General features: G+C 35.3%; 1 protein-coding gene across 1 annotated transcript; it reads left to right on the top strand.

The window, feature by feature from the left end:
• The first annotated feature begins 285 nt into the window (after positions 1-285).
• On the top strand, positions 286-18,850 carry LOC101960648 (NXPE family member 4). Its single transcript, XM_078045132.1, has 5 exons — positions 286-390; positions 12,464-13,197; positions 13,646-13,713; positions 15,031-15,234; positions 18,114-18,850. The coding sequence occupies exons 1-5, from the start codon at positions 295-297 to the stop codon at positions 18,647-18,649; spliced, it is 1,638 nt and encodes a 545-aa protein (XP_077901258.1). The 5' UTR covers positions 286-294; the 3' UTR covers positions 18,650-18,850.
• The last annotated feature ends 409 nt before the right edge of the window (positions 18,851-19,259 follow it).

The following is a 19,259-nucleotide window of genomic DNA, read 5'->3' as shown; positions in this document are numbered from 1 at the left end:
AAGTTTTAAAATATATATTTTCAAGGTTAGTGGGTGCCAGAAAGTCTCCAAGGAAAACAAGAAAACGGAACAAATTTACAGACAGGGGGCTGGGGGGATGGGGGGGTGGGGGGTTGGGGTTGGGGGGGTGGGGGGGTAGGGGTTGGGGGGGTGGGGGGGTAGGGACTGGGGGGGTGCAAGGTTTACCTCTAGGAGGAACTCATCTGAGGAGGCACAGGCACTTGGGGTGTTTCCACGTTTTTCTTTCTGTTTTGTTGCATTGTGTGTTTTGTTGTCTCTTGTAGGGTCCTGATCATGAAAACAACTGTGACCAATCGGAAGTCACTGTGGCTACTGCTGCTGATATTAGCCTTCTTGATCGCTTTTACAGTTCTCCAAAAGTCCACAAAGGTAGGAATCGCTTTCTTTCTGTGTTTGCAAAAGTATATTTTTACTTGATACCTCACCTGTTCTAGGAAAATCCAAACTTCAAGACCTATAAAATGCAGTAGGGGAGTTTCAAAGGCGTGCACACATTTTAAGAAGCAGAGCGGCTGAAAATCATTAAGCAGCATGTGAGAGGGTAACACTGTGAGTGTTTACACACAGACCCTGTTTCTTCACCTTCTTTTACAAAACATCTGAAGAAAAATATACGCTTATTTTCATATAGTAAAATTTATCTGCCTTTTTACTCTGAAGAGAAATATTTCCACAGTCCAATCTAATTATTTAGATTACTTGTCTAAATAATCTACTGAAATTTTAAATGTTGGGCTAGGGATGTGGCCCAAGCTGTAGCGTGCTCGCCTGGCATGCATGCCGCCTGGGTTCGATCCTCAGCCCCACATAAACAAAGATGCGCCGAAAACTGAAAAATAAATATTTAAAAAATTCTCTCTCTGTCTCTCTCTCTCTCCTTAAAAAAATTTTTAAATGTTGCTTTTGAAAATCTAAAATCAGCATATTATAGCAATACAGCCACTTTAATGTTTATAGCAGCATTGTTCACAATAGTCAAATTTTGGAATTAACCCAGATGTTCATCAATAGATGAATGGACTAAGAAAACATGTATATAGACATAATGGAGTCTTACTCAGCCATAAAGAATAATGGAATAATGGTATTTGCCATTATGTAGTATTGGAACAAGGAAATTGTCAGTACATTGATGAAAATACAGAATGCTAAGTGAAATAGGCCAGACTTAGAATATCAAGGTGGAATGTTTTCTCTCATATGTGAAAGCTAGAGCAAAGCACAGGAAAGAAGATGGTTTGGGAGGAGATGGGATACCAGAAAGACACAGAGAAAATCAGTGGAGTAGAACAAGGAGGTCAAAAGTGAGGAAGGAAGGGAAAGAGGAAGATAAATGGAATGAATTTAATAAAATCATTTTAGATTCTTATATAGAGGTGCCAAAGGGAAATTCACTTTTATGTATATGTAGAAGAAAGGAAGTTTAGTTGAGTAGTGGAGGGAGATTAGGGAGAGGGAGGAAGGAAGGAAGAAAAGGGTGTCTGGGAATTGAAATCAAATTGCTTGCATGTATGATTTGTCCAAGTGAACCCAACTACTATGTATAATTATGAAGCTCTAATAAAAAATCTTACTTTTGACTTTTAACCTTTCAATGCATGTGCTTTGTTTTGTTTTTGTTTCTTTCTGTGGTTCTTTTATTTCCATATAGATAGCCACCTCCTTTTATTTAATGTAGTCCTTTCTTTCTAGGGCCTGCCACCTCATATCTCAAAAGGTCTACCAAGTGAAGGTCCCTTTTGGGGCTCTTGTTCTGTTCCATTGACCACTTTGTCTTCCTTGTGCCAACACTACATTGTTATTTCTGACAGAGCTTCAAAATTAGTCTTGAAAGCTTGCAGGTCACATTACCATTGTTTGTTTCACTTCAGAAGATTTGGCCCCATCGTAGCTCTTCACTCTTCCTTGCACATTTTGGAATCAGCCTATCAAATCTGAAGAAAAACTTTGGTTAAATTCTATAAGCATGACCTCAACTTACATAAGTCCAGTTGGAAAAGCTGACGTTTATATTTTTCTGTTGAGCAACATTGGATATCTATTTATTTACATCTTCTTCAAGTGTTTCAGTAAATCTTACAGTTTCTGCCTATAGGTCTTGAACATTTTCCATTAGATTTATTCCTAGGTACTTTATAATTACATGTTGCTATAATATTTTGTTTGTATATGCTGTTCTTTTTAAAATGAGAATTTCTAATTGCTTATTGATGGTATAGAGGAGCACCATTGACTGTTGCATATTGAACAATAAAATTTTAACTTTCCAGGATCTCTACTTGATTCATTAATGCCTCCAGCATCTCTTTGAAGATGGAAAGTATATTTGTATCATGGCTTCCATCTTTTCCAGAACACTTACCTGTGTTTGGAGCTATGATTTTTCTTTCTTAATTTAATCTCATCTTGGTTTAATCTCTCATTTTTTCTGGAGATTTCCCACTAGTTCTGGTTCAATTAAGGCATTTCTGTTTCCCAGAGAAAGATTTGTGAAGTTCTTTTCTGTGTTTTATAGGATTTTTATGGCAAAATATTGAGACCTCCATATGTGCTTAGTCCTTCATCTTAAATCAGACTTTGCTTGTTTTATTTCTACCAAAAATTATAAGCACAAAAAATGTGGCATATATACACAATGGAATTTTACTCAGCAATAAAAGAGGATAAAATCATGGCTTTTGCAGATAAATGGATGGTGTTGGAGAAGATAATGCTAAGTGAAGTTAGCCAATCCCCCCAAAACAAATGCCAAATGTTTTCTCTGATATAAGGAGGCTGACTCATAGTGGGGTAGGGAGGGGGAATATGGGAGGAATAGATGAATTCTAGATAGGTAAGAGGGGTGGGAGGGAAAAGGAGGAGGCAGGAAATTAGCAAGGATGGTGGAATGTGATGGACATCATTATCCAAAGTACATGTATGCACACAACCTACTGGGTGTCAACCTACTGTATATACAAACAGAGATATGAAAAATTGTGGTATATATGTGTAATAAGAACTGTAATAATTGTAATGCAAAAAAACAAAGTACAAGGATAAAGACATGAATTTGCGTGAACATACTTTATACAAAGATATGAAAAATTGTGCTCTATATGTGTAATAAAAATTGTAATGCATTCTGGTGTTGTGTATTTTAAAAAATAAAATTAATTAAATAAAAAAGAAAATAATTCTGTCATTCTAAAAATCACTTAAAGTTGTAATAATATATAAATATCTGATAATGTGGTGTGATGGTTCAAATACATTACTATGAAAACATTATTTAGATACTCTGGGTCCTTGCCCATTTTTTCATATAGTTCATGTAGCAACTACTGAGTGCGTTTATTAAATTTCTAATTTTGATTGTGGATTTTTTCCATTTTCCCTTTTAATTTTTCATTTATAGGTACATGTGTGTACAAGTGTATACATATGTATGATTGCTATGGTTTCTGACAAAATGATTCTTCTATCATGAGGAAATAGTCATCTTTATTTCTAGTGATACTCTTTGTCAACAAAACTAATAATATTGTGGTTTTGTATTCTTATATGGTCTATCACTGTCTGTATGAAATATAACATATAACTTTCAACCTATAAGTATCCTATACTTCAGTGGTGTTCCTTGTAGACAGCAAATGGTTGGCTCTTGCTTTTTTTGTTTCTGCCTTTTAGTGAGGCAGGTAGTCCACCTACATCCAATAGAATTATTAAAATGAGAGGATTTAGATTGATCACTTTGCTATTTATTTTCTGTTTGGTCCTTCTATTTTTTTTTCTTTCTTGGCTCCTCTGTTTTCCTTTTCCTGCTATATTTTGAGTCTTTAACTTTAATTTACTAAATAAATATGGGTACTTTAAGGAATAAAAAGAGTTTATTTATCTGTATATTTCTTGCTTCTGGTGCTGAGGTTCTGAGTTTCCTACAGCCTAAAGAACTTCAGTCAGTACTTAGAATGCAAGTCCTGTGCTGCCCATTCTTCAGGTGTCAACTGCCCTCCAGCTCCTGCCTGCTTGTGTTCATTCTCCACTGCCTTTAGAGAGTTGATTTTTAAAATATATATTTGTTTGGGGTTTATCATTAGTGTCTACAGGAGAATTGGTCCAGTACAAACTACTCTGCCTTTATTAGAAATCCTGACAAATGATTAATAGTAATTATTCATCCTACTATTTTATTATTTGACATGTCAAGATATTCTTAAAAATCTTTAGTTATCAAATAAGACAGACTGTAATAATGAATATTTAGCATGTGCCAGTATCTTTCCTAATGCTTCAGATGTTATTCCATCCATCCTCACAATAACTACATAAGGTGTTTATTTTTTATGACCTGATACTCAAATGATAAAACTGATTCAAGAGAGGTGAACAACTTGACCAAAACTGCATAGCTAGACAGTGGAAAAGCTAAGCTTTCATCAAAGGCAAATGTCTCTAAAAAGGAGCTACCTACTGTGGAGAGCATAAGGTAAGACTAGAATTCTCATGCACTTCTGGTATGGATGTAAAAATGGAACAATTTTATTTTTAATAATTTCATAGTATGTATCAAATTCTTTAACAATGTTCACCACGTTTTACTAGTTATTCTATTTCTGAGATTCTAGGTAAATTTCTTGAATTGCAAAGAATGACTTATAAGAAGAGTCATTCTTTATAGAATTAAATAAATGATAAAAAACTGAAAGCAATAAATATCCAAAAAGACAAGAATGAGTAAAATATTAAGCTATATCTGTAGGCTGGAATAATAAAGGACTTTGATTTAAGGTTGAGAGATTTTGATGTCATTGCTTAAAACTCAAAATTTAATGATGAATATTTATTTGCTATCAGTCAAAGTGGTACACAAGGAATACGAGAAATTCACCAAAATTTTAACAGTAGTATCAATGGTTGGCATGATTATGGGATGATTTTATTTCTTATACACTTTTCACATTCTCTTAATTCTTAATAATATATTGGTATTTACTGATTGGATTTGTGTGTGTGTGTGTGTGTGTGTGTGTGTGTATGTTTAGCTTTTTGAGTTCTTTCTATACCCTAGAGATTAGTACTCTATCTGATGTTCAAGTGGTAAAAATTTGCTCCCAAGATGTAGGCTCTCTATTCACCTCACTGATTGTTTCTTTTGCTGAGAAGAAACTTTTTAGTTCCAATCCATCCCATTTCTTTTTTTGTTTTTTAATATCTTTATCTATTTTTATGTGGTGCTGAGAATCGAACCTAGTGCCTCGCATGCCAGGCCAGCGCGCTACCATTTGAACCACATCCCCAGCCCTCATTTCTTGATTTGTGGTTTTAATTCTTGTGCTATAGGAGTCTTGTTAAGGAAGTTGGGGAATAATCCAATATAATGGAGATTTGGGCCTACTTTTTCTTCTAATAGACGAAGTGTCTCTGGTTTAATTCCTAGGTCCTTGATCCACTTTGAGTTTTGTGCATGGTGAGAGATAGGGGTTTAATTTCATTTTGTTGCATATGGATTTCCATTTTTCCCAGCAAAATTTATTGAAGAGGCTATCTTTTCTCCAATGTATATTTTTGGTGCCTTTGTCAAATATAAGATAACTGTAATTATGTGGGTTAGTCTCTGTGTCCTCTATTCAGTACCATTGGTCTACAGGTCTATTTTGGTGCAAATACCATGCTGTTTTGTTATGCTCTGTAGTATAGTTTAAGGTCTGGTATAGAGATGCTTCACTCTTCTTGCTAAGAATTGCTTTAGCTATTCTGGGTCTCTTGCTTTTTGAGATGAATTTCATGACTGCTTTTTCTTTCTATAAGGAATGCCATTGGGATTTTGATTGGAATTGCATTAAATTTGTATAGTGCTTTTGGTAGTATGGTCATTTTGATAATATTAATTTTGCCTATCCAAGAACAAGGTAGATCTTTCCATCTTCTAATGTCTTCTTTAATTTCTTTCTTTAGAATTCGTAGCTTTCATTGTAGAAGTCTTTCACCTCTTTCATTGATTCCCAAGTATTTTTTTTGATGCTATTGTAAAAGGGGTAGTTTTCCTCGATTACATTTCAGAGAAGTTATCACTGATGTACAAAAAAGCCTTGAATTTATGGGTGTTGATTTTGTATCTTGTTCCCTTGCTGAATTCACTTACTAGTTCTAGAAGTTTTCTGGTGGAATTTTTTGGGTCTTCTAGGTATAGAATCATATTGTCAGAAAATAGTGCTAATTTGAGTTCTTCTTTACCTACCCATCCATATCCCTTTAGTTTCTTTCATCTGTCTAATTTCTCTGGCCAGTGTTTCAAAAACTATGATAAATAGAAGTGGTGAAAGATGGCACACTGTCTTGTTCAAGTTTTTAGAGAAAATGCTTTTAATTTCCCCTCCATTTAAAATTATGTGGGGGGCTGGGGATGTGGCTCAAATGGTAGCATGCTCACCTGGCATGCATGTGGCCCAGGTTCGATCCTCAGCACCACATACAAAGATGTTGTGTCCACTGAAAACTAAAAAATAAATATTACAAAAAATCTCTCTCTCTCTCTCTCTCTCTCTCTCTCTCTTAAAAAAATGAAAATAAAGTAAAATTATGTGGGCCTGGGGCTTAGCATAGATATCTTTTACAATGTTGAGATATGTTCCTGTTTTCCCTATTTTTTTGGAGTGTTTTGAACATAAAGGGGTGATGTATTTTGTCAAATGCTTTTTCTGGATCTATTGAGATAATCATATGGTTCTTATCTTTAAGTCTATTGATGTGATGAATTACATTTATTGATTTCCATGTGTTGAACCAATCTTGCATCCCTGAGATGAAAGCCACTAGATCGTGGTACCCTGTCTTTTTGATATGCTTTTGTATTTGATTTACCAGAATTTTATTGAAAATTCTTACATCTATGTTCATTAGAGATATTGGTCTGAAGTTTTCTTTTTTTAATCTGTCTTTGCCTGGTTTTAGAATCAGGGTGATATTGGCCTCATAGAATGGGTTTGGAAGTGCTCCCTCTTTTTCTATTTCCTGAAATAAATTGAAGAGTATTGGTATTAGTGCTTCTTTAAAGGTCTTATAGAACTCAGCTGTATATCCATCCAGTCCTGGGCTTTTTTTGGTTGGTAGGCTTCTGATGGCATCTTCTATTTCATTGCTTGAAATTGGTCTGTTTAAATTGTGTATGTTATCCTGATTCAATTTGGGCAAATTATATGACTCTAGAAATTTGTGGATGCCTTTGATAGTTTCTATGTTATTGGGGTACAAGTTTTCAAAATAATTTCTAATTATCTTATATATTTCTGTACTGTCTGTTGTGATATTTCAATTTTCATCATGTATGTTAGTGATTTGAGTTTTCCCTCTCCTTCTCTTCGTTAGCATGGCTAAGGGTCTGTCAATTTTATTTATTTTCTCAAAAAACAACTTTTTGTTCTGTCATTTTTTTCAGTTGTTTCTTTTGTTCCAATTTCATTGAGTTCAGCTCTGATTTTAATTATTTCCTGTCTTCTACTGCTTTTAGTGTTGATTTGTTCATCTTTCTCTAGGACTTTGAGATGTAATGTTATGTCACTTATTTGTTGACTTTTTCTTCTTTTAAAGAATGAACTCCATGCAATGAACTTTCCTCTTAGAACTGCTTTCATAGTGTCTCAGGGATTTCAATATGCTGTATGTATCTGTGTTTTCATTCACCTCTAAAAATTTTTTTCGATCTCCTCCTTGATGTCTTCTGTAAACCATTGTTCATTCGATAGCATATTATTTAGTCCCCAGGTGTTGGAGTAGCTTTTACTTCTTATTTTATCATTGATTTCTAATCTCTTTCCACTATGATCTTTTAGAATACAGGATAGTATCTCTACTTTTTTATATTTGCTAAGAGTTACTTTGTGGCATAATATATAGTCCATTTTAGAGAAGGATCCATGTGCTGCTGAGAAGAAAGTGTACTCTCTCATTGAAGGATGAAATATTCTATATATGTCAGTTTCTTCAGATTTTGTTAGAAAGATATATCCAGTGGTGAAAGAGGTGTGTTAAAGTCACCCAAAATTTTTGTGATTTTGGGTCTTGAACTTAAGAAGACTTTGTTCAATGAACATAGATGCTCCATTGTTTGGAGGCAACATATTATTGGGTCTTTTTTTGGGGGGGGGGATTCCATCTTCTAGCTTATGTCTTTTGATTGGTGAGTTTAGGCCATTAACATTCAGGGTTATTATTGAGACATGATTTGTATTCCCATCCATTTTTGTTTATTTTTTGGTATTTAACTTGGTTTCTCCTCTGATTATTTTCTCCTTTAGTGTAATACCTCCCTGTGCTGATTTTCATTATCGTTTTTCATTTCCTCTTTGTGGAATATTTTGCCAAGGATGTTCTGTAATGCAGGCTTTCTAGTTGTAAATTTTTTAACTTTTGTTTATCATGGAAGGTTTTTATTTCATCATGAAATCTAAAGCTTAGTTTTGCTGGATATAAGATTCTTGGTTGGCATCCATTTTCTTTCAGAGATTGGTATATGTTGTTCCATGATCTCTTGGCTTTAAGGGTCTGGATTGAAAAATATGCTTAGATACGAATTGGTTTTCTTCTATATGTGATCTTATTCCTCTCTCTTGAAACTTTTTAAGATTCTGTCCTTATTCTGTATGCTAGGCATTTTCATTATAATGTGACCTGGTGTTGATCTATTGTATTTTTGTGTCCTGTAAGCCTCTTGTATTTGGTTTTCCAATTCATTCTTCATGCTTGGGAAATTTTCTATTATCTCATTGAAAAGATGGTGCATTCCTTTGGTTTGAAACTCTGTGCTTTCTTCTATCCCAATAACTCTTAGATATGGTCTTTTGATGCTGTCCCATAATTCTTGGATGTTCTATTCATGGTTTCTTACTGTCTTCACTGTGTGATCAACTTTATTTTCTAGATAGTATACTTGTCTTCATTATCTGATGTTCTTTCTTCCTAGTGACCTAGTATGTTGGTTGTGCTTTCTATTTAGTTTTTTTATTTGGTTTATTGTTTCCTTCATTTCAAGGATTTCTGACATTTTTTCAGAGTCTCTATCTCTTTCTTGAAGTAATCTTTTGCTACCTGTATTTGCTCTCTTATCTCTTTGTTGGGGTGATCAATTTTGGGCTGTATTTGCTCATTTGGGTCATTCTTTAATTTACAGATGATTTTAATTATAAACCTTTTGAACTCCTTCTCTGACATTTCATCAACTTCACTGTCCATAGTAGTATCTTGGTTTGTTTGGGGTACTTCCTCCCTTGTTTTTTCATGTTGTCTGTGTGTCTTCCTTTCTTGCAGTGTGGATCTGAGATTCCACTATATTCTTGTAGTACCCATGTAGATTGTCTGTACCTCACCTTGATATTGGGCTTTTAGACCCTGCTGGTGGCTCTCAATGTATGCCACTATAATTAAAGGTGGTGGTGGCAATAGCCAAGGTAACTCGAGATAATAGTGGAAATGTCCCAAGATGGATGCAATGTCTTACAGGGATGGGACTGAAAGGGTGGGCTTTGGAATGTGTTCTCTGAGATGCAGCTGCTTCTAGGTCCTATCTGTTGTCAAAAGGCAGGGGCTACTGCATGGGGAAGGCTATGGTGATGTCTGCAGTGTTCCAAGATGGAAGTGGGTTAGGCTTGGGCTCCCAGGTGTGGGGGAGTGAACTTGGACCTACCCCAGGCCTGGGTCTCATGTATGTAGGTGTGCGCAGAACATCTGGGCCAGACCTGAGCTCCTCTGGTGGTCTGCTGATTGGAAGAGGCGGTCCTATGCTGGGAGCCTGAGCTCCAATGGCAGCTGGTAGGATAGACTGGGGCCTACTCTATGTAATTTTCTTTATTCTGGTGTCTTTATATGTCTTTGATTTCAGTGTAAGGATGGCCTCATGAAAATAATTTAAAACTATTCTTTCCTCTTCAGTTTTTTGGAATACCTTGAGACAGATTGATATTAGTTCTTCTTTAGATGTTTGCTAGAATTTAGCAGTGAAGTCTTCACATTCTAGGCTTTTCTTTAATGTGAGACATTTTAGTAGTGATTCAATCTTCTTAGTCATTTTTAGTCCATTTGTATCTTTTATTTCTTCATGATTCAGTCTTGTTAAATGTTATGTGTATAGGGACTTATCCATCTCTTCTAGGCTATCTAGTTTGCTGGCATGTAGTTGTTCATAGTGGTCTTTTATGATCATTGTATTTCTGTGCTATCAGCTGTAATGTATACTTTCTCACTTCTGAATTTTTTAATTTGGACCTTTACCCTTATTTTTCCTAATCTTATAGTTTATATTTTTTTTAAAAAAAACATCACTTAGTTTTAGTGATCATTTCTATTGACTCTCTATTCTCTATTTTATTTTCCTGCTCTGATCTTTATTGTGTCCTTCTTCTTATAACTTTGACTAAATCTGTTCTTCTTTTTCTAGTTCCTTGAAGTACAACATTAGGTTGGTTATTTGATGTGTTTATTGGTATAAAATTCCTGATTAGAATTTTTTTTTCTGCATCCCTAAGTTTTGGTATACTATGGTATGAGTACATTGTGATTTGTCTCAAAATATTTTTTAATTTATTTTTCCCCCTGTGGTTCTAGGGATTGAATCTTGGACCTTGTACATGCTAAGCAGATGTTCTACCAGTGAGCCAAGTCCATCCTTTACTCTTTTTTTATTTCTTCTTTGACCCATTTAATTTTTCTAAATTTGTGAATTTCCTGAATTCTTTCTGTTATTGATTTTTAGTTTTATAACATTGCAGTTGAAAAGATACTTGACAAAATTTTAATCTTAAAATTTTTTATGTGGCCTAATATGATCTAGCAGGTAGAATATTCTGAGTGCACCTAAAAGGAGTGTGTATTCTGTTGCAATTGGGTGGATATTTCATATATGTTTATTAATTCCATTTTGTTTGAGATGCAGTGTTTTGGTTTTGGGTTTGTAGTGCTGAATATGGGACCCTGGGCCTCACACATGCTAGGCAAGTGCCAGCACTTCAACTGTGAGCTACATCCCCAGCCCAGCTAAAATATAATTATGATGTCTCCTTACAGATTTTCTGTCCAGACGATCTATTCATAGCTGAAAATGGGTATTAAAGTGTCCCCTACAATAATTATATTATAGTTTATCTCTCTCAGATCTATCAATATCTGTTTTATATATTGATCTGCTTCAATGTTGGATGGAAATTATATATATATACACACACACATACATATACACACACAAACACATACAGACATATCATCTTATTTGACTCTTTTATCATTATATAATGACCTTTTTGTTTATTTTAAAATTTTTAACTTAAAGTTTGTTTCATCTGATGTAACTATAGCTAACACTGTTCTCTTCCTGTTCACTTGCAAGGAATGTATTTTACCATTCTTTCACTTTTAATTGTGTGTGTTCTTACAGGTGAAGTCTCTTGCCAGCAGCATAGAGTTATGTCATTTTTATTTTTTTCATCTGTTCAATGATGATATCTCCTTAGGAGAATTTATTATATTATGATAGGTAATTATTGAAATGTAAAGACTACTTCCATTTTGCTGTCTTCCTATTGTTTTGTGGAGTGTTTATTCTTTCCTCTATGCTCAATTTTTTCCTTTGTGACTAGTGATTTTTTCTAGTGGTATGCTTTGAATTCTTACTTTTTATCTTTTATGTACTTGCTACAAACATATTCTTTGTGGTTACCATAAGACATACAAAAAACTCTAATAGTGATAGCACCATATTTAAGCCGGTAACAGCTTAAGCTTCATCACATGAATAAAATCTACTTGTATACCACCCATATTTTAAATGTCTGATTTCACAATATATTCTTTTGTATTCTATTTCCTTCAACAAACTAATTTAGCCATTATTATTTTAATTCTTTTGCTGTTTAACCTTCATAATGAAGATATAAGTGATTTCTCATCATCATTACATTATTAGAGAATTCTGACTTTGTACATACTTTTACAAATTAGCCTTATGCATTTCCATATTTTATGTTACTATGGCATTCTTTTCATTTAGCTTGAACCACTACCACTATCATTTCTTGTAGGAGAGATATGATAGTGATGAACATATTAGATTTGTTTGTCTGGGATTACATATTTTTTATTAAATTTTAGTTTTTATATAAAAATAATTAAATAAAAGCATTCATTCATTACATTTAAAAACATTTTTTCATTTGGTCTTTCAGGTTGACCAACAAGGTAGATTTTACAACCACCATTTAAGAAAGAAGATTCTAAGGCTCATTGGGCTTAAATGGTTCTTCCAAAACTGATGAGCCAACAGAAACTACAGTAATGCTAACAGTATCAAAAGTGTATTGACTATAACACACATGTGTCATTTAATTTTAGTACCTCTCATTATTCCATAAAAGATAAAAGTGAGGTTAAAAGGGAACATTTTTGGTGTTCTCTATTCCCTTTCTTCTCATTTCAGATACAGACTGCTCTCAAGTTGCCTATCTCCCTCCATCACTGGAACATTATCAGAGAGTCCTCAAGCCCTGGAGCATCTCTGAATCCAGCAGCTTCACCAACAGAGACTGAGCAGAGAATAAGTGAGATCCAGAACAAAGTAGACCAAATGATCCCACCCAGACCCTTCATCCATGTGAACAGCATCACCAGTGCCACACATAGCACAGTCACTGTCCTCAACTCTAGAGACACATACTGCAGGGGGGACCAGCTGGATATTCTGCTGGAGGCAAGGGACCAAATGGGACGCAGGAAGGAATATGGAGGGGACTTTCTGAGGGCCAGGATGTCCTCCCCAGCCCTGAAGGCACGTGCCTCAGGAAAGGTGACAGACTTCAACAATGGCACCTACCTTGTCAGCTTCACTCTGTTCTGGGAGGGCCAGGTCTCCCTGTCTCTCCTGCTCATCCACCCCAGTGAAGGGGTGTCAGCTCTCTGGAGGGCAAGGAACCAAGGTTATGACAGAGTGATCTTCACAGGCCAGTTCATCAATGGGTCCACACAGGTCAATAGTGATTGTGCCCTGATTTTAAACTCGAGCACTGAACTATGCCAGTACTTGGATGCTCAAGACCAAGAAGCCTTCTACTGCATGAGGCCTCAGCATGTTCCCTGTGCTGCAATCATCCAAATGCGTTCTAAGAACAAGGAAGTTTCCTATCTTAGCAAACAAGAAAGGACCATATTTGTAAGGTAAAAAAATATTGGTGGAAATACCTATATGTTGGTCCAAAGGAAAGTCCTACAAACAAATCAACATAGGCACCATTTATGAAGATCCATTTAGGAGAGGATCTGTGAATTAATTTGGGGGACAGGGCTCATTCTTCAGAAGTTCACAAGCTTTTTAAATCTTTGTCAATGAAATGAGAAATTCAGGCAAAATGGAAACCATAAGAGAATGAAAAATATGTGTGGGTGCTCTAATATATTTTTTCTGCATCTTACTAAGTCTTTGCTCTCCTTCTGGGTACCTGGATCTCATGGAATTTCCATTTCTTTAAATGGAAATTTCCTTACTGCCCTGAGTTGAGGAAACCATAATTGATATTCACTAAAAAATAACTAGATGATCTTAATTATTGAGTCTTTCCTGACTTGAGGCCACCAGCAGGTTCATTTCTATATTTGTCTTTTAAAGGTCAAATGTGGGTGTGGAGATTATGAAAAACTTCAATGTGATTAGTGTCTCCAAATGCAACAATAAGTGTTCCTGTGTTTGTGGAGGGTGCTTAGTACTAGACATACTTACAGCTTTTCCTCTTTCTGTTGGACTTGTTCAGTTTTCATTTCATCAGCTCAATGCTCATTTATCTTGTCTAATGTGAGCCAAGATATCATGTACTATGTGAGTGAATTATTGGAATCCCTAGGATATCAAATGCCTCTTTTAGTAACTGTATCTCTCATCATTGATCTACTCATCAGATAACAGATCACCTGTCCATCTTACGCAATAACCTACAAACTGTGAAACTCTCTCCTAACTCTTTACCAGGCCCCCTTTCCAACACCATCCTTCTCCACACCATCGCCATCACCACTTCCTGCATCACTTCTAGTCCAATAATCACCATCTAGAGGTTTCCAGTCTGCTACCTAGGAGTCTGGTTACTATCATTATCTCCTCTTGATCTCTCACATTTCAAACAACTTTGATATACAAAGTAGAAATTTCCACATTTATTTCCTTTAATTTATTTAACTCAAAACAGCCTAGGAAACCCTATCTAAAATGATTTAAGGCAACATCATTTATGTCTCTGGCAGTGCAGCATTAAAGGTTTGCTAATTGTTAATATACTTTCCCACACTGAAATATAATTATGTACCTTGTTGTAGAAATGGTATTTTTTACCCTGCATATATGAATAAGCCTATACCAGTCATTAAAATACTAAAGTTCTCCAAATAAATAAACAATCAGTGCCCCAGACCTGTCACCTCACTATTATAGCCACCTCAGACCCTTCATTAACCAACTAGGAGGTGAATACCAGGCCCTTCATGGAACTTCAGGACTCTCTCTAGCCTTCAGACCGCTCAAACAGATTGGATGTTACCAAACTTATTATGATTTTTTCTATGATCTTGAATTTAACTCAATGAATTCATAGATTTTTTTGGTGGCTTTTAACCCATTATGACAGAGTATGAAAAACTTAAGGAAAAGGTGACTTAAATGATACTATGCATGATTTTTCATTACTCTACAAAAATGAATGGCATTGCTTTTATAGAAAGACTGACAAATACTTAAAGTTTAACAGAGAGTCATTTTGACTTCTGGGAGAAAACATGTGCTATTATAATGAACATTAATGATACACATTGGGAAACTCAGATCTTTTTTTTCCTGAAAAACAGCTATTCCATATGAGGATATTTCTGTAAGGCTTTTCTACCGTGACCACTATCTTCATCCCCCTATTAAGAGGACACTTAGAAATGACAGAAAGTTCTTTAGCAATACTGATGGATAATTTGATGTTTTAGAAGGTACCTTCTTGCTGATTTTTGCAGAAGACCCAATTCCACTAAAGGAGAAATGCAAGCCTGGAATGACATCCACAATCCCCAGTGGGCATGTCTGGAAACAAATATGGCATCCTGGCTCCTGCAGTTTGGCTCCAATCAAAATGAATGAGTGCCTGAGAGGAAAATCCATACACCTATTGGGAGATTCCACCATCCGCCAATGGTTTGAATACTTCAAATCCAACATTAACAGTATGATTCAGTCTAAGCTTTATTCATATTCCCTTCAAAATTTTTCTTACCTTTCAAGGAGAATAAGAAATGTAGGAAATGGCTCATCTTTATCATATTTCTTCATCACAATACACCAAAATTTTTCATAGGACATAGATATATTTCCTTTACAAGAATACATTGATCTGAAATGAAGGGAACAAGTGTAGAAAAATGTTTATCACCTCCCTGCCCATGAGAAATTCACACTACAGTATTTAGCCAGAAAACATAGAAATTATCAATGGAGCTAAAATGATTTCAGAAATTAAAATGTCCACTTTCTATAGTTAGTGTGAAGATTATGGGTGTGGATTCTAGATCCAGATGTACTGAGTTCAGAATCTGACTTCAGATCCTATATCAGTGACTTGAACCAATTACATAAATAGTCTGTCCTGGGATTTACTCATCTGTCACCTACAAATGAAAAAAAAATACCCACCTGATAAAATGAGGTAATACAGATGGTGAATTTTGATCATTATCTTTGAGGAAGTGAGGTTTTATGTAAATTATCATCACTCTTATTATCACCTGATAGTATGACAGATACAAGAGGAAAGTAAAACTTAGATCACATTGGCATAGTGTTTAAAAGCATGGGATTTAGAGTCTAACAGAACTAGACTGAGTCCATTAGAAAAAATGATCTTTGGCCTGTTATTTATTTTCTCTGCCACATTTTCCTCATATATCCAATAAACATGGTGCTTATGTTGAAAATGAAATCAGGTAAACGAAATAAAGAATTCAACACATTGCAAGGCACATTTGCACATAGAAAGAGCCCCCCAAAACAACAGAAATTGCCATTATCCATAGTTAATGTTAGAGTTGGGTTCAGATACAGCTGGAAGAATCCTAGTCCAGTTGCTATATTTACAAAACTAAGAGTACACCCACAATACCTCAAAATCCACTAACATACCTCATCAATCTTACCTAGAAAATTGTCACTACCTGCCTATCTATGTCCCTGTGTCCGGTTCCTATTACCTAGGATTATTCAGTCATGGTGGCTCCATCCTGGTCTTCCAGACATGAAGCCACTCAGGATCTCCAACTTAGCGAGAAAGATGATTCTCTTAATAAAAGCGAAATCAGTAGGACCTGGATTTCAAGTTTTAAGAATTCCCAATAAAGGGGGGGAGTTTTCACTCCTGACATATGAAAAATGACAAAACTCCTTGGGACCTCAGTTTGCTCAGCTACAAAAGCAAGGGTCTAGTGACGACCTTCAGCATCACATTCTACAATGGAGGGTCTCTTAGTTCTACAGAGTACTGCAGTACTGAGTTAATTAACCTCTTTAGCTCATTTTGGATGTTGCAGTTGGAAAACATCTCCCCTTAAAGCTGAACTTTGTAGCCAGAGTCTGCTTTGCAGGAGAAAACTGAAGTAAGTTGGAAGCAGAGTGAAGAAAATCATTCTGCCATTTTCCACCAACCAATCCTCCAGCATGTCTGCTTTCTAGTCACTAGGTTAAGTCTACAAACATACCTCTTTACTTCTAAGGTAGCACATGTGACAAAGCATTAGTAATCATTTAATACACATTTCCCACTGATATTTTTGCTATAAATCATCTGGCCTTAATATTTAGATAAGGATGTAATTGAAATGCTGAAAAATGGTAGGACTTTATCTTATTCTACTTGTGCTGTGTTTATTTCCAGATGTGTCAAGATCAGGTAGGATAGTTTCATAAGATGTGGTGGGAACTTCAGTGTTCTTTACACACTGTGTAGTCTTCAGCAGGGGATTTTTTCTCTCTTGAGTTTTTCTTCCTATGATATGACAATTAGACATATAAATGAGGGATGTTGACATGAGTGATTGCCTCAGTTTAAATAAATGTAAACTGTAAATGATTTCACAAACAGTAATACTATTATTATTATAGATGATGTACTCACTACAATTCCATGCATATGGAAGGAAACACAGAAGTTTAGAATATAACCTTAGTCTTCTGGGATTTTGCAAGTATTTGAAGAAATAGATTTATTTTTGTTTCTTAATACAAATAACATTAGTTAGTATCTTTCTGTGTCTTCAAATAATTTTAATCTAGAACCAACAAGTTTTACAAAAATAATACTTACAAAACTAACCACATCGTCCTCCAGTGCAGTTTTTTCAGTGCCTTACCATTCATCCAGTGGCACGGTTCTGCAAAAGGACATACATAATCTATGATATTTTTAATTATTCAATTAAATTTCAAAAGTGTCCCTTCAATCAAGCCTATAATAAATCAAACATGATTAGTTTATTTATATATAATCACCAAATATTTTCTCTTATATTTATGACTGACAAACATTTTTAGTGCATTATAGTTATACATAACATTGGATTTGTTTTAACATAATTATACAAGCATGGAATATAATTCGCTCCAGTTCTGTTGCCAGTACTTCTTCTTTCCTTCTCTTCCTTACTCCTGTTCCCTTTCCTCTATTCTACTGATCTTTCTTCTATTTATTTACAGTTTTATTAATTAGTGTGTTTTGGATCTATAAAGGTGAAATTCACTGTGGTGTACGCTTATAGGAATGTGTGGTAAGATTCATTCCACCATTCTTCCCTTTTCCGGTCCGTCCACCTTTCCACTCAATCACTTTCCTCTATTCCACTGACCTCTCTGCTATTTTCATGAGATTTCCTCTTCCCTCCTTTCACACTTATTTTTTTCTAGCTTTCACAGATGAAGGAAAACATTTTATCCTTGACTGTCTGAGTCTAGCTTATTTCACTTAGCATTAAGTTCTTTATTTTTATTCATTCACCATGACTTGTCAATCTTATAACTTTATTCTCCTCTCATTTTGGGATTGCTTGTTTGTCTCCAGCACTCAAGGCAGTGAATCTGCACGAGCATGGAAAAATGCAAAGCGAACTAGTTGTGGACTTGGATAGGAATATCAACATCCAGTGGCAAAAACATGCTTATCCCTTAGTTGGATCATCTACGTATTCAGTCAAAGATATTGAGTACCTGGCCCGAGTCATTGACAGAACTGAAGGAGGAAAAAACACTGTTGTTGTTATTTGTCTGGGCCAGCATTTCAGACCCTTTCCCATTGATGTTTTCATCCGAAGGGCCCTCAATGTACACAAAGCTGTTCAGCGACTGCTTCTGAGAAGCCCAGACACCACAGTCATTATCAAGAGAGAAAACATCAGGGAGATGCACAATGATGCGGAAAGATTAAGTGATTTTCATGGCTACATTCAAAACTTTGTCATGATGGACATTTTTCAAGATCTCAATGTGAGCATCATTGATGCCTGGGATATCACAATTGCATATGGCACAAATAATGTCCACCCACCTCAATATGTAGTTGGAAATCAAATTAATATATTCTTAAATTATATTTGCTAGATAGCATGTATCTCTGAAATTCATTCATTTAGGGAAATGATCTATTGAGTGCCTGCTAGCATATTGGGTATCATTTTTGTCTCAGAACTCCAAGGTAGATGAGAAGATAATCTGTACTGTGGCTTGTATGGATCCACCAGTTCAGCCAAGTAAACTATTTCTACTGTGGAATTTCACTTACAAATAAAAAGATCATATCTGCACCAGACAGATTCGTGCTGCTCTTCATCAATGGGAAGTTAAGACACCTATGAGTAAAAGCTCTTCTCTCTGGCACATGTAATCTATAAGTAATTGTAAAATAAACACTTGGAGAAAGAAGTCTCATTTCAATATGTCTACCACTATAAACAGATGTAAGCTGATTTCCAAATGAGGAGTCTTATGAGGTGATTCTCCCACAGCTCCAGAGGAGAAGCAGAAGGTCTCTGGATCCCAGAAATATCTAACTTTCTCTCCTTATAGAACTCCCACTGAGAAGCTCTAATCATCATTTAGCATCCATGGATATTAGGATATCACATACGAAAGTACAGTGTGCTAGAATTGGAGGATCTAGGTCTTCGCTCTATTATGTACAGTAATTGTAAGACCAAATAAGTCACTTCAG

This window comes from Ictidomys tridecemlineatus, chromosome 4, assembly GCF_052094955.1.
Source record: "Ictidomys tridecemlineatus isolate mIctTri1 chromosome 4, mIctTri1.hap1, whole genome shotgun sequence".
Taxonomy (NCBI): domain Eukaryota; kingdom Metazoa; phylum Chordata; class Mammalia; order Rodentia; family Sciuridae; genus Ictidomys; species Ictidomys tridecemlineatus.
This window is presented reverse-complemented; position numbering and strand designations above follow the sequence as displayed.